The 21,103-nt window shown below is 36.6% G+C and overlaps 1 protein-coding gene and 1 pseudogene across 1 annotated transcript; one reads left to right on the top strand and one right to left on the bottom strand.

The window, feature by feature from the left end:
• Nucleotides 1-2,042: 2,042 nt before the first annotated feature.
• On the bottom strand, nucleotides 2,043-3,129 carry LOC145592121 (uncharacterized). The gene is made up of 3 exons (XM_081648587.1): nucleotides 2,555-3,129; nucleotides 2,342-2,464; nucleotides 2,043-2,235 (listed from the first exon to the last, which is right to left on the bottom strand). The coding sequence occupies exons 1-3, from the start codon at nucleotides 3,127-3,129 to the stop codon at nucleotides 2,043-2,045; spliced, it is 891 nt and encodes a 296-aa protein (XP_081504713.1).
• Nucleotides 3,130-19,311: 16,182 nt separating this feature from the next.
• LOC145593300 (small nucleolar RNA R71) lies at nucleotides 19,312-19,410 on the top strand (annotated as a pseudogene).
• The last annotated feature ends 1,693 nt before the right edge of the window (nucleotides 19,411-21,103 follow it).

Genomic DNA, 21,103 nt, shown 5'->3' with positions numbered 1-21,103 from the left:
AGTTTTTATAAGGTAGTTTTTCACAAAATTTGATGTATATAAGGTAGTTTTTCACAAAAAGTCCTTTATTTAATCAAGGTTGTCTTTTGCTGACTTCGATCAGAAGATGGGTATCGAAAGATGGTAGAGAATTGCAAAGATATTAAGAGTAGAGTACAAAAAACCAAGGATGATAAGGAAGGGAAGAAAAAATTGTTGGTAGAGTGTGAATGGTATGTACTATACCTTCAGGAAGTTCGGTATGGGATGTAGGAAATGTTGAATGATTTTTTGAGTAAGAAAGATAAGCTTGATCAAATACTCAAAGAAGAAGAGTTAAAGGAGAAGACGGCAGAAAGAGTAAAACAAAGAGAAAAGGAGGAAAGAAAGAGAAAGGAGAAGGCAATTTCACAGAAGAGGAAGAAAAAAGCACGGAGAATTGAGCAATGGTATGAGCCCTATTCTCTAGTTCAGTTCTCTGAAGAATCAGACTATGATTCTGATAATGATAAACACTCTATTAATCATTGGAGAGAATCTATGATGCAAATATATAGGGCTAATTATGGTTGTTCTTAATTTTAATCATGATAGATATTTTATTTTGAATATGTATGCATTTTATTCCATCTTTAGAATATTTAGTAGTTTCTCTTTTATTTGGAATACACCTTTTGTAATTTGTGAAATACATGTATTCCTTATATGTAATTATAGTACCTTTAGTACTGTTTTAGGCTTTTGTTTATGTTGAAATACAAGTTTAATGTAATTTTAATCTATAATTAATTAAAATGATTTAGTGTTTTTATGTATACATTGATATTTTAATAGCATATTGTATTGATATTTTACTGCATATCATGTTTAGTAATTAGTATAGTATGATTGGATATAATGCTATAATGAAAGTGAATAAGCAAACAATACTCTATTGTTTTTATTATGCTGAAAATGTTATTAGAAAAGGTTTACATCAGTTCTTGTATCAAAAGCCGATTGCTTTAAACATAGTACCTTTTGTTTACAAAGAATATATTATATTACAAATAGGCTACTGCATAATAAGACATTGGCAAATGGCTATTATCTTGAAGTGGCTGTTTATTTGTATGGAATCAAAATGCCCTGTGCTCTGCCAATTGATGCTGCCTATTAAGAATTCTAAAATATATAACTTCGTGCATGACGATGCATTCATATTCAGCAACTTTGTTCACACCCACATTAATAGCCTTTGTGAGAATTTCAATCCAAGGAATATATTGGTGTAGTTGCTCATATATAATTATCTGCAAATAGTATAGTTTAATATTTATATTTAGCTAAGTAAGAAACTATCACAGTTTAGACTGTTAATAGTAGTAATATTCATAAGTAAATGCTTACCAACATGGACAAGGTATATTGAGTAAAGACCTTCTTTAATTTGTGTTAGTAGTGTAAAGTCTTGCAAATGAACAAAACCATTTGATACCTTGATATTTGCACACTTTCTGAGCCTACAAAGAAATGTGTATAGTTATTTAGCTCCAAAATTCTAATACTAATCAGCATGGTAAAACAAGTGTTAAAGAAGAAATGAGTATAGAACATGCCTGTATGCAGGCTATTCCTAAATAATGCCCGCCTTCTGGAGAATGCTGAATGCTATGACATTTCTGACTGTTGTTGCTGAAACTTGATATGTCGTTGGCTTAGATAAAACTTTAATTTGAGCTGATGTTTGAGCCCTCGAAAGACCAACATAAAGTTGTCTATGTGAAAAACAAGGGTTGTTTAGATAGAGTCCAACTTGTGATAAAGTTTGTCCTTGAGCCTTGTTGATGGTCATAACAAAACTAAGCTTAATAGGAAACTGTCTTCTTTGAAACTTGAATGGATAATTATGTATCAGATGGCCGTAGGTCTACTCATGAAATGAAAACATGCTCTACTGCATGATGGCCAGTTTTTATGGCACACTAAATTATATTAGGATAAAAATGCTTACATAACATACGAGTCCCATTGCAGAGACCTAATGCAAGAGCAAGATTCCTCAATAAAATGACAGGACAATTTCACTTTAGCACTAATTCATGTGGACTCATACCACCAGGAGAAATGGTATTTAAAAACTCCGTTGGGTAAATACTTCCTGTATCATCAAGCAATAAATCATAGCTTCTGTAACAAACAACTTCTCCAGGGAATTGATCAATTAGGCTACAGTTTATGTCATCTACAGCAGTGTTGAGAGGAGTTAAGATTTCCCTATCAACAAACATTCTTTCATTGCAGTTTATCATTTTCACTTATGGGAAGACAAAATCAATCAGGCAATTGATAACATCTTCATATTCATCAAGGGAATCAACACATGTGCTGTGGCAGCTGAATTTGTGCAATTTCTGCATTCTTCATCTGACCGTTACCCATGGCAAGTAAAAAATTAGCAAACTGGCTATCTGTCCTTACTCTCATATTATCAGTGAGTCTAAATCTGTGGAACTAGCTCCAAAGATTTGAAGATACTAAGCTTGCTTCTACGGCTTCACTCTATGATTTCCTTGGCCCTAAAGGGAGTACTTGCCTGAAATCTCCTCCAAAAACAATAACTTTCCCACTAAAAGGAATATATAGTGAACACAGATCACGCAAAACTACATCTACAACTTCAATATTCTCTTTCTTTGCCATTGAAACTTCATCCCAAATTATTAAAAGTGTTTCTTTTAGTGAAGCAGCTAAGCTACTCTGCTTTGGAACACCATAAGAGGCTGAAACTGCATGATCGATTGGAATCTTAAACCGTGATTGTGCTGTTCTGCCAGTCATTATGTTGGATGCTGTTATGCCTGATGTAGCAGTAGGCAAGACAATTTTACCCATTGCCCTAGTAGCTGCATACAATGCACAATATAGATAAGTGTTTCCTGCCCCTCTAGGCCCATCTACAAAAAAAGCACCTGGTTGTCCTGTTGTAACATGTTCCATAATAGAATCAAAAGTATCTTGTTGTTTAGGATTGAGCTTGAAGCATGCTTCCTTATATACATCAGATGTAGGTGCATCTAGGGCATCAACAATATCCTGAATCCTTCTGAGTGCCTCATCTGTCTCACACATTAGACTATTAAGCCCAAATTCAAGCAAACTCTTTCCCATTTCTATTAAATACTATTCAACAGAAATTGTCAACTGCTGAACTTTACCAGGTTGGTTTGAAGGATTACTTGAAAAATCCTCAGAAATATAAGGATAAAATTTATTCTAGAGAGCAACTAGATTGCAAGGATTACAAAAAATCAGTATGGTAGCAAATAGACATCTTAAACCCCTAGGCATATAAGTCTGAGAAGCCTCTGACATACATTTGTCCATATCATCATCTTCAGCTATTAGACCAAGTTTAAGAATTCTTGGTAAGTTGCATGAATGTTACCATTAACAGTCCTAAGATCTTCAAAAGACTTAGGCCCACGAACATTTTCAAGCAAAAGGCGCAAATAATAGCATTCACCTTCAGATGGTGCTACAAATGTCATCCTACCAATGGCTATTTTTTTAATCCCACGCCTAGTCCATGTCTTTGCAACTGCTGTCCAAACAAAGTGCCTTGAGAATTCTGAATATAAATACTGTAGTCCCTCTGGATTGGCAGCATTATTCATTGTAAAAAATTCTGTTAAAGCAGTTTTATGCCTCTTGCTATCATTTACAACAGAGCCTAAACTTTCATCTTCCCTGAATTGAACAGTTTGTAGATTAGGCATATGGATTTGGAGAGGCAACAGTGGCAGTTGCATTTCAAATAGACCAAAACTTAATAGACGCCAGGCAGCTTCATATGGAAAAACCCCCCGTACAGATTGGAATTGCTCTATTTCATCTCTGGGTTTTGGATTTTCTATAGAAGAAACATTTAAAGAGATGCAATCATGCCCCTTGTAGACATATTTGTAAAGATATTTGACAGCCCAAATTGTAGAACACACTTCAACATTCACGTGGCAATCAAAGAGTGTTAACAAATATGGTTTATATGGAATTACCCATCTGTTATCCATAGGTTTCTTCCGAATCAACACTGTTTCTCTAGTATTGCGCCTTTTATACATAGGATATCCATCATCATGGCTAGTTGTCTATGCTATATATGGTTTTGGATATCCGTACTTACACACACCAATCCGACCCTTATGTTTCATACAAGAACATTCAAAATTTGCCTTCCCACACGGACCATGCATCATGTGAGATAATACAGCTTCCCTTAAATGAGAATTTTTTTGTTGAGGGTATCTCCGTAGTTACAAATTTATCAAAAGCTGTTGCATCTTTAATCTTATAACCATGAGACAATATTAATAAAATATGAGCATGAGGAAGCCCACGTTTCTAGAATTCAACAACATCTATTAATGTAGCTACCTCTCCAAAAAATTTCTCCTCCACGATTTGCTTCTTAAGTGCAATTAGCTTTGCATGAAAAATCCTTGCAACTAAATCAGGCCTATTTTAAGCAAGCTCCCTAGGAGCAAGTTCTTGTTCTATTTCTAGCCAGTTTGGATTACAAGTAATAGTTATGAACAAATCTAGTTTACCAAATCGCTACACCAAAGTTATTGCATTCAAGTACCTACTTCGTAAATATCTAGGACCACCCAAAAAAGAAGGTGGCAATATGACATTGTGACCAACATTTGCAGAGTTGTTTTCTCCACCCTCAAAAGAATCAATAAGTCCTTGATAAAGATTAGCACAAATTGCATCCTGGTTTCTACGGAAAAAATCCAGTCTTGTGTTCTCTAGCATAACATACATGTCAACTATATGCTGCTGCAACAATCGAGAAGATCGTAGCAAATAGTTCCCCTGCCTTATTTGCAACTTAAATGCATAATATTCTCTAAAGGAAATCTTCTTGACTCTTTTCCTCTTGCCATTAGATTCATCTGTGTATTATATATAGAAAATAGGAAGTTAACAATCATAATAGAATAAGCTTAATAACTAATAATATATATATGAGATTTATTTATAGAAAAGCAAGGTCTAAAAACTTAACACGAAATATTAATGGCTTAACTAACTTACTGTAGACACATAACAGCTACAAGTTTAAGTTTTCTAATTAACCCTAGATAATATACACCGCACACTTAATCTTACTCACAATCTTATTCATATATCCACTAACCATAGCGAGGGAAAAAATACTGTAAGCAAAGCTGCAGACGTCCATTCACCTTTCACAAAATTTTTGATAGTATTAGAATACTCGTCATTAGTTGCAAATAATATACATATATGATATAGCAACATGAATAATAAACCATTGATTAGATAAAAGCATTAAACCAAGAAATAAAAAGCTAGGACTCACTTGCTTCCTCTTCAGCCAGCAAATCTTCCACACTCTCAATTGAATCTAGTGGGCAAACTTTTTATTGCAAGAGTTTGTTACTATCAGGTATATTTATTTTCTCTAGACCCTCATGCCAACTACAGTCTCCATGTGGATATAAAAGAGGATATTGAAGTGGATCGTAGCATCCATAGTAGTGCATAATTCTATGAGGCCTAGTTGTGTTAGTTTTACCATAAGCAACAATAAGAGGACTACTATATTCACTGGACGATGTTTCTTCTGACCATATTACAGCCACCTCATTTGCAGTTGGTGCATTATAGACTCTCTGATCAAGAACTGGATTCCGGTTCAAATGAATTTCAGTACTTTCCACAACATGAATGTCTCTTAGTGAACGGAAAAATTTAGCATATGGATTGTGATCCATTATTTGCATAAGAAGCTCAACTATTTCTTATTCCACCTCTGGAAAAGTAGATGTACGATTCGTGATTTCATGCTAGAGCATCATAAAAATACATCTGTAGATTTTTCGGACGTGTATCAGCAGGTAATAAGTCAGGAAGATTGTGATACATCTGCCCGTGTTACCTTAGGTCTTATGTAACACTTTAGATGTTGTATGGTAACACTCTCAAAAGTGATACTATAAACCCTGTTATGTAACATTTTTTATATTATTAGTATCATTTTTAAAGTGTTTCTTTTTATTTCTTAAGTAACACTTATGCCCTGTTCTTTTGAGCTTCTGGGCATAGCAGAGCAGAGCAGGGGTCAGCAGAGCAGAGCAGGTTAAATTTCAGCAGAGCAGAGTAGAGCAGATTTCAAGATAACAGAGCAGAGCCGAGCAGAGCATATTTCAACATTATTATTAATACTATTATTAATATTGTTATTATTATTATTATTATTATTATTATTATTATTATTATTATTATTATTATTATTAAGTGCATATACCATTGATTTAGGTGAGTGAAAACATAAATAAATGTGGACCGTATTTAACATATGTTAATAGTATAAAGATAAAAGACAACAATTTACTTATATTCATTTCACAAAAATTTTAAAATAAAATGATTTAATGAGTAATAATGATTTTACTTATAAATATGTCTTAATCATATATTTTTAACCCTCAAAATAATAATGATATACAAAGTACTACTTGAAAACAACCTCTTTTTTTTAATTCTTAAATTGTATGAAAAGATTTGAAAAATAATTCAACTCAATGAACTAACAATCAATACCCACATAAAATGTTTTTATATATTGTGATTCTAATATCAAATGTTTATAAAAAGAAATTGTTAATAATTTTTATTATTATTTATTTATTTATTTGAAAGAATTGTTATAATTATTAGAAATTATTAATTAATAATATTATTAAATATTAATTCTTAATAGTTTGAATTATTAAATATTATTATTGATAATTATTATTATGATTAATAAATATTAATTATTATTAATATTAATAATTATTATAATTATTTTTAATATTAATAATTATTATAATTATTTAAAATAATTAATTATTATCATCAATACAATATTAATTATTATTGTTATTATTAATTATTATTTGAAAATAGAGCAGAGCGGAGCAGGGCAGAGCAGATTTCTTTTGAGCAGAGCAGATTTGATCTGAGTAGGGCTCGGCAGAGCAGAGTAGAGTAGAGCAGAGCAGAGCAGCTCTAAAGAACGGGGCCTTACTTGTCTTTGGTAACATTTTTCAATCATATAGTAATACTTTATCCAACATTGTGTATCACTTTTCGAACAAATGTAACACCTTGTTGATTATTAGGTAACATTTTTCGATCATATTTTTTTTTATATATTATAGCACTTCATTTTATATTATGTACAATTTTTTTTTATATATGCTGCTGCCAAAGAGGATTAAGAGTAGTCTATGTATTATGTATCACTTTTGCAATCTAATGTAGCACCTTATTAATTTATACGTAACATTTTATTATTATTATTATTGTTATTGTTATTGTTATTGTTATTATTGTTCTTATTATATTGTTATTGTTATTCTTATTGTTCTTATTATTGTAACTATTACTATTACTATTGTTGCTATTATTATTGTTCTTATAATATTGTTTTTCTTATTATTCTTATTATTGTTATTATTACTATTACTATTACTATAATTGTTATTATTACTATTACTATTACTATTTCTATAATTGTTATTATTATTATTATTATTATTATTGTTATTATTATTGTTACTATTACTATTACTAGTACTATTACTAGTACTATTATTATTAATACTATTATTATTAATACTATTACTATTATTACTATTACTAGTATTACTATTGTTATTATTATTGTTATTATTATTGTTGTTATTATTGTTATTATTGTTGTTATTGTTGTTATTATTGTTGTTATTATTGTTATTATTATTGTTATTATTACTATTACTAGTACTATTATTACTATTGCTATTATTACTATTACTAGTAGTATCACTATTACTACTATTACTACTATTATTACTATTACTATTACTATTATTATTATTATTATTAACAATATGCAATATTTTTTTTCCTTTTTCTTAAATATAAAAATAATATTAACATGTACAACAACCATGAATGTGAAATTAACACGTACAATAGATAATAATTTGAATTGATAAAATTTCATAGTTTCTTTAAAAAGAATCCATAAACACATTTTTTTTGCTCGCCTAAACAATTTAATAAACAAAACTAAAAGAAAGTGAACCTTGATCTCTAGCTTGACCACCAAATTCACAAACATATTAAGCAAAATAATTATAAAAAAAAAAGAGAGGTCAGCGCAGTAGTAAATAGACAATAGTAGTAGCAACTAGCAGTAACAACCAATAGTAGTAGCTAATAGTAACTACATTCAACAGTACCAGGCTAACAGTAATAGTAGCTAGCAGTAGCTTGTAGTAATGACAGTCAACAGTACTAGGCTAGAAGTAACAGCAGCTAGCAACAATTTGCAATAGCATTAGTCAGCAGTACGAGGCCAACAGACAACAGTAGCAATAAACATCAGCAACAGTAGGTATCAATAACAGCAGTATATGTTTAGTACTAGTTGTAGCAATAACAGTAACACTGGCAGCTACATATATGCAAGCATGTTTTGTGGCCCTATAGCATGGTGGAAGTATTTCTTTCCATCATCTTCGAACTTTAATGCTCTTAACTCATGGTATCTTACTTCCCTGCTCATAAATGGAATAGCATCGGTAAATATAATGACAATTGAAAACAGTATAAACTGATAGTGTAAGAGTAAATGAAATGTACTTTCGAGCTGGACACGACCAGGTTTCTTACAACGTAAGTAAACTCAAGGCTTAGAACAAAGCCTAATCAGGGCTATTCTCAATTAAAGTTACTGCAGTTTATTACAGAAAGATACGCCCAAGATGATACCACTCTCTAAAAAAAGGAAGAGCTGCTTAAATAAGGATGCGAGTGTATAAAGAAGCATCCAAGCATTTTTTTTTAATTAGATAGGATAACTATCACAAATCTATATGCATAATTTCCAAAGTCATGGACATTAGAACGATGATCACGAGTTATAACTTAAAGTCTGTATCATGACCTAAAAGTGGCAGAAGCTATAATTATTCAAGCCTTGAAGCAAATTATAGAAAACATCCCCCCCTACACCCCCGAATGTAATACAGCTTCAGTGCACCTTGTTAATGAATTATTAAGTTTTAACCAGAACACAAGAAGTCCAAATCATCATTGTTATTAATTCTGTTAGATAATTCTTTACCAAAATTGTTGTAAAATGGAATCACAATGACACTACACAAAACTAAAATATGAATTGAGCTCTAATTTAATGATAAAAGCTGCACAAAGTTTGATATCATCGGGGCAAGTCATGGTATTCGTCGGTAGAGGTTGGAAATCACATCAAATAGATACATTTATTAGAAGATTTTTACAGAACTTGGCATCAGTAATTACGATATTGAGGTAAACACCATGCCATACAAGAAAATGAAATGAATCTATCCAAGTTTAGCTGGAAAAGAAACAAAAAAAATAGTAAAATACAAAAATGGGAGCACTTTCTTATATGGCTAAGGAAGCCCAAGTCCTCATCTTTTCACCCTTTATTGACCAATATCCCTCAAATAATATCTAGTTAAAACCGTATATTCAAACATTATAAGAATTGTCATTAGACTGGCCAAGTATGATAGAAGAAAACACAAAAGAATATACACTTTAGTGATATGTGCAAATTCAGTTCTTTTCATATGCTCGCACACTCTCAAGCTCTCAGCATAGGTGAACATTATACAAAAGAGCTGAAACTATTTTGCATTCTATGTGGTTTGAGCTTAGATGCACTCTTTTGCTTTATGCCATGCCATAGAAGTGTCTATGTTTAGCATGATAAGATTTTAATGATTAGTGGCATACTTATTGTAGATGGCTACGAGTTCAAAATAAATGCCGTAACGCATCACTATGGGTCCACAATAACTCTTAACAATTAGCTACATCACAGTGATCCTATACGATTTAGCTACTATCTAGAGTACTACTACACATGATGATCATATGGATAAAACTAAAATGCGGCTCTTATAACTAAGATGGACAGGAAAGACACACTAATATAGTGAGATTTAGATAAATCACATGCCTTGCTAGCTCTAAATTAATGTATATTTTAATTACTCATTAAAACTTTAGTCATTGCATAACTCTTATAAGTATCACTTAACTGTAAAGTAAGACTATCATGCTAATTTGCTAGTCCTTGTACAACTGAGAGCTTTACTAGAGCTAACTGATAATGTAGCCATGAGAAAGAGATAAACAGAGTATTAAAAACTGAGTTTTCTGATTGAAGTAGAAGCTAAACTCATCTGACACCTTAAATCCGAAAAAAAAAAAAATCAAGCCAAATCCAGAAAAAAAAAGTGAATTTGACAAGAGGAAAATGCATGTCGTTATCTACCCTTTCCCCAAGTCAAACTAAATTTGTAAACACCTAACCAACCTTATATGAATATAGGGCAAGTTAAGGGTCGATCCCAAGGGAATGCAATGATGAAAACTAAAGTCTAAGTCAAGCTACCTTGAAGACGAAATTGAGATTATGGTTGGTACTAAAGTGAACTAAAACAAGTTTAACAAGTAATTAAAGGTCTAAACACTAGGGATATGGGTTCCACATGCAAGATCAATGATAATGCTAGTTTAAAGCTCAATCAATTAATTCAAGTATTGCAATGGACAAACTATAGTAGCAATCAAGAGAGTTCAAATGCTATCCCTTATAGGCCAATCTAGTGGTCACTATGAAAGGCAAACCAAGAAGAATCACAAACAAACTCAATCAATTAGAGCAACCTTCAAATCAATTGTTCATGTCATTAAGAGTTGCAATGCAATCTAGATTAATCTTATAGGGTGATCAATCCTAGTCTAATCAATCTCATGCAAAACTATGTCAACCAATTTAATTGCAACAAATCAATCAATCAAAGAGCATCAACTAGCAATTTCATTAATCAAACATGCTTCCCCCTTTCCCTAGCAACTAATCTACTCACTAATCATGGTGAAATTCAAGAACAAATAACTAGAAATTGCATTGATTATCATTCTATATCAAAATCTAATAGAAATCAAAGTATTCAATAATATCAAACTCAAATCCAAAGAAAAACAAGCATCAAGCATAAATCAAATAGCAAGTAAGTAAAAGATGAAAGAAGGAAGAGATTCTCACTAATATTGATGATTGAAAATGAAGAAATCCAAACTCGATTGATCAAATGTTGAGTTACAAATCCAAAACCAAGAACTTCTCTCTAACTTCTCTCTAAATTCTCTCTCTAAAACTAAGCTAATGAAATATTATCAAAAAGTTGGTTTCAAAAAGGAAATACAATTCTATTTATAAGCTAAGAAGAAATCGGCAGCTCCCGCGCCCTCTCCCGATAGACCCGCGCCCGCGGAGAAATCGGTACGGAACCCTCCGCGGGCTATCTGGGCAGTACCCGCGCCCGCGGCATCAGGGACCCGCGCTCGCGGCAGTGACACCCGCGCCCGCGGCTAATCCCCTGCTCCCAAAGACTGATCAGGGGGGTCGCGGTCTCTCTATTTTACCCGCGCCCGCGGAGAGCCCTCGGGGCAACCGCAGCAAGTTCCTGCCAAGATTTGGCACTTTTAAGCAACTTGGGCCCGCGCCCGCGGCAAGAAGGCCCGCGACCTGCTGGAATTGCCTTGGAGTCCTCTCCGAGGCCTCTCCAAGGCTTCTCTAAGCCCTCTCTAGCCAAATGCTTCTTCCTTGCTTGATCATTGAGGTCCCGAATTGAATCCTTTGCCAAGGTGATTCTCACAATACCTACACAAGTAAACAAAGGAAGGAAATAAAAGGGAAAAAGAGCCAAATAAAGGAAAACACGAAAAAAAACACGAGAATCATAAAGAAAAGAGGAAAAGGAGAAACTAAAGGAAAAAGGACCAAAATTAAGAGAAGAAAGCATGAAAAAGGGAAAGAAATAACCTAAAATACTACCCTATGAGTGCCATAAATGACACTCATCAAATTCCCCCAAGCTAGACTTTTATTCGTCCAGAGCAAAACAAAAGCCAAGAAGGAAAAAGAAGGGCTTATTCGAAAAAAAAAAAGGGCAAGAATTTACACTAAGACTCACTGTCGTAGGAATCACGGTTGTTTTTAGCTACAACAAGGCATTTTAAATCCCTAGGTCGCCCTAGAGGACGAGTGATGCTCTCGTAAGGGTATCCTAAGAGTTTACCCATATCTCTCCACCAAACCCCCAAGAGGCAAAGCATAGAAAGAAAAGAAAGAGGAAAAAAGGAAACAAAATCTTTACAAAATGGACTTTACAAAGAGACTATAATTCAAATGAATAACAACCTTTCTAAAGTGAATTATGGTATGCACGTTAAAAGATACCTAAGGTTGATTGAAACATAAATATGCTAAGCATAGGAACTAGTTATCACACTCCACTTTCATCCCAAACGGTCTTACCGCGTTCCCCCTACTAATCTCATATCTCCCCTTAGTGAGCATCTCATAGATTCCGCGAAGGAACCGGAAAAAGATCAAAGTTTTAGGCTACTCGACATCTTGATTTCGCATCCCCTTTCCTTAGTCCACAACCTATGATTCCCTCCACCGATGAAAGACTCAACTCCTAGGTCCAAAGGTCTTCCCCAAGGTTGTAACGTAAGGCAAGAAGGGTTAAGGTAGGCTAAAAATTTAAAATTTGGTGGTTATCCTAAAATGTGAAGCAAAGACCGGCCAAATCTCAACACCAAACTTAAGTAATCACCAAACAAAAATGTATTAACACCTCCAAGCTTATTCAAAGCAACACTCTACTAATATAGGAACAAAAAGCGTGAACGCTTCCCCCCCCCCCCAAGCTAAAGGAAGCATTGTCCTCAATGCAAAGAGAGGTGAAAGTCACTTGGAAAATTTTTATTTTTTTTTATTTTTTTTTTCTTTATTTTTTTGAATATTCTCTTACTCCTTTTAAGCATAAGTCCTTGTCTCTTTCTCAATTTGGACGACTTCTACATAAGCATTTGCCATTATTTACAAAATATAAACAACTCGAATATGTGTACCAATTCGAACCAAACTCCAACTTCATACACCACAATCACCAAACATTGACCTTTGCTTCACAAAAACCAAAAAGAAGGAGAACGAAACAAAAGGCTCAAGATATCAAATTATGCGGCTTGAAAAGAGGGAAAAAGGTTCAAAGGGGTAACAAGTAGGCAAATGTATCCCAAACCCAAAAAGTAAACATAAAAGGGACTATCCTAGAAAAAAGAAAATACCTCCCCGAAAAAGTTGCCTTTGTCTTTCCTAGGTAGTTCGGTCACGGTCTTAGGAATCATACGCTAAGATTCTAGATTAGGTTTGCGAAAATCAAGGATCCATGCCGCTCATGCTAGAATTTGATGAAAGCTTGAACAATTATACATCTCACATGGTTGTAGAAAAAACTCACTAAGGTTGTCAAATCAAAGATAGGGAGCAACAACCAACATGCCACAAACGAGTAGAATCCGGTTTCATGATTTGGGGTTAGGGTTTGAGAGTTTTCAGAGAGAGAAAGGGGAAAATTAGAGAGGATATGAGAAAATAAAAGAGGAGAGAGAGAAGAGGGGGGGCCCCGGGTTAAAGAAGACCCAGGAACCCGCGTCCTCTCCTGATACAGCCGCGGTCTCGGGAACTCTCCCGCGCCAGCGGAGAAACCGCGGGGCAACCGCGGGGAGTTCCTGCCCAAAAATTAAGAAATTATACCTGATGCTTGCCGCGCCCTCTCCAGCTTTACCGCGCCCTCTCCAAAACTTCCCGCGCCCGCGGAGAGACCGCGGGGCAACCGCGGGAAGTTCCTGATCCAAAATCCATTTTTGCTCTTAAATGAGGGTCGCGCCCTCTCCAATTTTACGAGGCCTCTCTAAACTCCCCTGCGCCCGTGGAGAGACCGCGGGGCAACCGCGGGGAGTTCCTGATTGTAAATGCTCTAGAAAGCTGAAGAGGCCCCCGAGGTCTCTCCAAGCCCTCGGGGAGCCCTCTCCCCTGCACTCTAAACTCTTCATAAAACCCCTTCTTTCCAACAAGTGATGACAATAGGCAACCTACAAAACAAACATAAAACCAACACAACATAAGATCAAAAATTAATCAAGGAAAATTAAAAGAAAAGAAAAGAAAAGAAAAATGAGATGAGAATCCGGGTTGCCTCCCGTAAGCGCTTTTGGTTAACGTCGTTAGCTCGACGTGCACCACCCTCTCAAGGTGGCTTGAAAAGAATCATTTTGTGAACAAGACCAACAAACACTCCATCAAAGTACTTCTTGAGCCGATGACCATTAACCTTAAATGAAGATGAGGAATCAAAAGGAGAAATCTCCACGGCACCATTACCAAAAACATCCTTCACCAAGAATGGACCACTCCATCTTGACATGAGCTTTCCGGGGAACAACTTCATTCTAGAATTGTAGAGGAGGACTTTGTCACCTACACAAAACTCCTTTTTCTCAATCAACTTGTCATGAACCTCTTTGGAGCGAGCTTTGTAGGTACTAGCACAATCGTAAGCATCAAGCCGAAGTTCCTCTAGCTCATGAAGATCCAACCACCTCTTCTCTCCCGCACTTGCTAAGTCAAAATTGATCTTCTTGATGGCCCACAAGGCACGATGTTCAAGCTCAACCGGGAGATGGCATGATTTTCCATATACAAGGCGATATGGAGTGGTACCAATGGGAGTCTTAAAATCCGTCCTATAAGCCCAAAGAGCATCATCCAATTTGTCCGACCAATCCTTTCTATTGCGAGCAACCGTCTTCTCAAGAATAAGCTTGATTTGACGATTCGAAACCTCAACTTGGCCACTCGTTTGAGGATGGTAGGGAAGCCCAAATCGTTGATGCACACCATGTTTCCTCAACATCTTTTGAAAGGCATTATGGACAAAATGGGAGCCATTATCACTTATCACCGCTTTTGGGACACCAAACCTTGGAAATATGATTTTCTTAAACAACTTCAATACAACCTTGTGATCATTTGTTGGAGAGGCAATGGCCTCAACCCACTTAGAAACATAGTCCACCGCCACAAGGATATATTGATTCCCGTATGAAGAGGGGAATGGTCCCATGAAGTCAATTCCCCATACATCGAACACCTCCAATTCAAGGATAGGTTGTTGAGGCATCTCATTTCGCTTGGAAATGTTCCCAACTCGTTGACATCGGTCACATGACTTAACAAAGCCCCATGAGTCCTTGAAGAGATGTGGCCACCAAAAACCACTTTGAAGAACCTTGGTAGCGGTCTTGGAAACACCCATGTGCCCACCACTAGGGTCCGAGTGGCACATCCTTAAAACACTAGGCACCTCTTCATTTGGAACACAACGCCTAAGCAAGCCATCAACCCCACGTTTGTATAAGATAGGATCATCCCACAAGTAGTGCCTTGCCTCTCTTTTGATTTTCTTCTTTTGGTTCTTTGAGAAAGAGGGTGGGAACTCCCCACATGCTAGAAACTTCACCAAGTCGGCATACCATGGGAGTTCCTTCACCTCTATGGCATACAAGAAGTCATCAAGCATTCTATATTCTATTGGTAAACCATCATCATGAATTTGATCCCCTTCAAGGCGAGAAAGATGGTCCGCCACAACATTCTCCGCACCCTTCTTGTCCCTAATCTCAATCTCAAAAGCTTGCAATTCAAGCACCCATCGAATCAACCTAGGCTTGGACTCTTTCTTGGCAAAGAGATACTTGAGGGCCGCATGATCCGTGAAGACTATGGTCTTGGAACCCAACAAGTAACGCCGGAATTTCTCAAAAGAGTGCACAATTGCCAAAAATTCTTATTCCGTTGTTGTGTAGTTCTTTTGAGCCCCATTGAGAGTCTTGGACATATAGTAAATCACATGAAGCTTCTTGTCTACCCGTTGTCCCAAAACACCTCCAATCGCCCAATCACTCGCATCACACATCAACTCGAAAGGAAGATCCCACCTTGGGCCTTGAACAATAGGAGTAGAGATTAGGGCCTTCTTCAATCTATCAAATGCCTTCAAGCATTTGTCATCAAAATTGAACTCAACATCCTTTTGAAGAAGGTCATTAAGGGGCTTAGCAATGAGTGAAAAATCCTTGATAAATCTTCTATAAAAACCCACATGACCAAGGAACGATCTCACTCCTTTGACATTCACCGGAGGTGGAAGTTTCTCAATCACTTCTATTTTTGCCTTATCCACCTCAATGCCTCTATTTGAAATCTTGTGCCCAAGCACTATACCTTCCTCCACCATAAAGTGGCACTTCTCCCAATTCAAAACAAGATTGACTTTCACACATCTTGCCAAACACTTCTCAAGACTCACAAGGCACTCCTCAAAAGAAACACCCCCCACCGAAAAGTCATCCATAAAGACCTCCATTTCTTCCTCCAACATATCTCCGAAAATACTCAGCATGCACCTTTGGAAAGTAGCGGGTGCATTGCATAACCCAAAGGGAATTCTCCGGTAGGCAAAGGTCCCATAAGGACATGTGAAGGTGGTCTTTTCTTGATCATTGGGGTGGATGGGGATTTGGAAGAATCCCGAATACCCATCGAGGAAACAATAAAACTTGTGCCTTGTTAGTCTTTCGAGCATTTGATCAATAAATGGAAGAGGAAAGTGATCCTTCTTGGAAGATGTGTTTAGACGTCTATAGTCTATACACATCCGCCAACCGGTGATCGTCCTAGTTGGAATGAGCTCACCCTTCTCATTCTCAACCACGATCATGCCCCCCTTCTTTGGAACGACATGGACGGGGGAGACCCACCTAGAGCTAGAGATGGGGAATATGATTCCCGCATCCAATAGCTTGGTGATCTCCTTCTTAACTACCTCTCCCATTTGGGGATGTAGTTTCCTTTGTCGTTCAATAGAGGGAAGGGCGCCTTCCTCAAGCGTTATGTGGTGTTGGCACAAGGCGGGGCTTATACCTTTAAGGTCATCAATTGTGTACCCCAAAGCACCTTGGTGTTTTCTCAAAACACCACATAACGCTTGAGCTTGGCTCACGCTCAAGGATGCACTAACTATCACGGGGTAAGTGGAATGAGGGCCCAAGAATTCATACCTAAGGTGTGATGGTAGAGGTTTGAGCTCTACCATAGGCACACCATTACCTTCTTTTGATGTGGCCGCTTGCAAAGCTTCATGGCTTGAGATTTTCAAGCACATTTGCTCATCCACTTCCTCCACACTCCCATCAAGTAACTCCTCATAGAAAGTCATCTCCTTGCATGAAGCACCTACTTTGTCTTTGTTCAACAAAACATTCTCAAGAGCATCGTTAGAGGTGATCAAGTGCTCATGCATGGAAGACACAACAATATCAAGTGAATCAATCATCATGCAATTTTCCAAAGAAGAACATGGATACTTCATGCTCTCATTCAAATCAAATTCTATAACCTCTTCTCCTACCTTAAGGGAGATCTTTGCACTCCTCACATTAATCATGGCTCCCGAGGTAGCAAGAAAGGGTCTACCTAAAATGATTGGAATGGTAGCATCTTCATCCATTTCAAGAACAACAAAATCCACCGGGAACACAAACTTCCCCACCCTCAAAGGGACATCTTCTACCTTACCTTTTGGAAATTTGATTGACCTATCCGCTAATTGTAAGGTAATGTTAGAAGGTAAGAGTTCCCCTAGCTCAAGTCTTTGATAAACCGAATATGGCATTAGGCTCACACAAGCTCCCAAGTCACATAAGGCATTATCAATTTGAATCTTGTTAATGGCACAAGGGATGGAGAAGTTTCCGGGGTCTTTCAACTTGGGTGGCATTTTGTTCATGATGATAGCACTACAATTTTCGGTCAAATTGATGGTCTCCACAACCTCAAAAGTTCTTTTCCCACTCAAAATGTCTTTGAGGAATTTGGCATAATTTGGCATTTGGTTGATCACATCGGTAAAAGGTAGAGAAAGGTGAAATTGTTTTAGCATCTCAATGAATCTCCCAAATTGTTCATCCAATTTGTGTCTCATGAATTTTTGTGGGTAGGGGAGCTTGGGTCTCACAATTTCTTTCTCTACTCTCACCTCTCTAGGTGTCTTAACCACAACCTCATCCAATGATGCCCTATCCCCCTCATTATCAACCAAAACCTCCTTAGAAATCTCCTTATCTACACCCTTCCTAGGCAATCTCTCCTCAAGAACCTTTCCACTCCTTGTAACAATAGCATTCACGGGTTTCTTGGGATCAAGACCTTGGGAAGGTAAAGAAGACGGGCTTGCATGATCTTTCAAGGCATTAGCAAGTTGAGAGATTTGGTTTTCAAGCATTTTATTGTGGGTCATCATTTCATTGAATTTTTTATCACTAACGGCCATGTATGTGTTCAACAACTTGGTTTGATTCTCAATTATTTCTTCCAAATTAGTCCTAGGTGAAGAAGGTTGTGAATAGGAACTTTCACCTTGAGTCTTTGGAACAAATCCGGGTGGGGGACCTCTTTGAGAATTATTTTGAAAATTACCCCTTCCTTGATTGTTCCAAGTACCCCTATTTTGACTTTGACCATAACCTTGATTATGGTTACCACCACCTTGATTATGATTACCACTACCTTGGTTATGATTTCCATAACCTTGGTTTTGGTTACCATAATTTTGGCCTTGATTACCATAATTTTGGCTTTGATTTTGGCCACTATAACCTTGGTTATTATACCTACCACGAGAACCTTGGTTCCCTTGGTTTCTATAACCACCACCTTGGTTATAGTTGTCAAAATTACCTTGGCCTTGGTAATTCCTATTTCATTGACCTCTTTGATTATCAAACCTTTGAACATTATTATTCGACACATAATTCACATGCTCACTCTCATTGTTATCAAACTCATCAACACATTCATTAGGACAAGTACTAGAATCATGATCATACGATCCACATGCATCACAAAACAAACAACCCATAGGCATATTATGTGAAGAGGGAGGGGGTTGAGAGTTAGAAGGAGTACCTCTCCCCTTAAATTGGTAGGGAAGATTCGAAGCTTGAGAAGAGGAAGAAGTGCTCTCCAACTTAGCTTTGATTGTGGTCACCTCCTTTCCCAAGTTCGTCATTTGGGAGGAAAGGTTGTTGATCGCATTTAGATGGTCCACCGAGTACAATGAAGATTGCTTGCTTGAAGAGTCCCTCTCCCCATCTTGCCAATCCCTATAGTATGTCACCACGTCCTCAATGATGTCCACAACTTCTTCTTCGGTCTTGTTCATGATAGGGCCCCCGGCCCCTCCATCAAGGCATGACTTGCCTTGGGGACTTAAACCGCCATAGAAGATTTGGATCACTTGGTATGTTGGGATTCCGTGGTGAGGGCACTCCCTTTGATACTCTTTAAATCTCTCCCATGCTTCGTAAAGGCTTTCACTTGGCCTTTGCTTGAACCCTTGAATCAAGGCTCTTGCCTCCGCCGTCTTCTTTTAAGGGTAGAAGCGGGACAAGAAGGCCTTTGTGACATCGTCCCAAGTTCTCAAGGAGTTGGGCTTCACCTCTTTGTCTAGCCACTCCAAAGATCTTCCTATGAGAGAGAAGGGGAACAACTTGAGGCGGATGAATTCTTGAGAAACCCCATTGACTTTGATGGTGTTGCAATATTTTTCAATCTCCTTAAGATGGTTCAATGGGCTCTCATTCTTAGCCCCACTATATTGTCTCCTCTCAATTAAGGTGATCATTGCCGGCCGAATTTCGAAGTCATTTGCCGGTGTAGTAGGTGGAGCTATGCCGCTTTCAAACCTATATGCACCGGGCACTCCAAGCTCCTTCAAGGACACTCTAGGATTTTCACCCATGCCTTGCTCTTCTTGAATCTCTTCTTCGCTCGAAGAACTATAACCCAAGGATCTATTAGCCACTCTCCTTCTTGAAAGAGTTCTCTCAATTTCCGGATCAAGGGGAACAATGGAACGATCACGGGTTCTATGCATGCAAAACTCAAAGAAAATATTAGTAGCACGGCTACAAGTGTAGCCTAAAGAAACAAAATTTTTTTGTATTTTCAAATAAAATGAAGTAGACTCAACAACAAAAGCTAAGCACCAATAGCGTTCCCCGGCAACGAAGCCATTTTGACAAGAGGAAAATGCATGTCGTTATCAACCCTTTCCCCAAGTCAAACTAAATTTGTAAACACCTAACCAACCTTATATGAATATAGGTCAAGTTAAGGGTCGATCCCAAGGGAATGCAATGATGAAAACTAAAGTCTAAGTCAAGCTACCTCGAAGACGAAATTGAGATTATGGTTGGTACTAAAGTGAACTAAAACAAGTTTAACAAGTAATCAAAGGTCTAAACACTAGGGATATGGGTTCCACATGCAAGATCAATGATAATGCTAGTTTAAAGCTCAATCAATTAATTCAAGTATTGCAATGGACAAACTATAGTAGCAATCAAGAGAGTTCAAATGCTATCCCTTATAGGCCAATCTAGTGGTCACTATGAAAGGCAAACCAAGAAGAATCACAAACAAACTCAATCAATTAGAGCAACCTTCAAATCAATTGTTCATGTCATTAAGAGTTGCAATGCAATCTAGATTAATCTTATAGGGTGATCAATCCTAGTCTAATCAATCTCATGCAAAACTATGTCAACCAATTTAATTGCAACAAATCAATCAATCAAAGAGCATCAACTAGCAATTTCATTAATCAAACATGCTTCCCCCTTTCCCTAGCAACTAATCTACTCACTAATCATGGTGAAATTCAAGAACAAATAACTAGAAATTGCATTGATTATCATTCTATATCAAAATCTAATAGAAATCAAAGTATTCAATAATATCAAACTCAAATCCAAAGAAAAACAAGCATCAAGCATAAATCAAATAGCAAGTAAGTAAAAGATGAAAGAAGGAAGAGATTCTCACTAATATTGATGATTGAAAATGAAGAAATCCAAACTTGATTGATCAAATGTTGAGTTACAAATCCAAAACCAAGAACTTCTCTCTAACTTCTCTCTAAATTCTCTCTCTAAAACTAAGCTAATGAAATATTATCAAAAAGTTGGTTTCAAAAAGGAAATACAATACTATTTATAAGCTAAGAAGAAATCGGCAGCTCCCGCGCCCTCTCCCGATAGA

Source organism: Chenopodium album, chromosome 18, assembly GCF_948465745.1.
Source record: "Chenopodium album chromosome 18, dcCheAlbu1.1, whole genome shotgun sequence".
Classification (NCBI taxonomy): Eukaryota; Viridiplantae; Streptophyta; class Magnoliopsida; order Caryophyllales; family Amaranthaceae; genus Chenopodium; species Chenopodium album.
The sequence above is the reverse complement of the archived record's forward strand: the minus strand, read 5'-3'. Positions and strand labels throughout refer to the sequence as shown.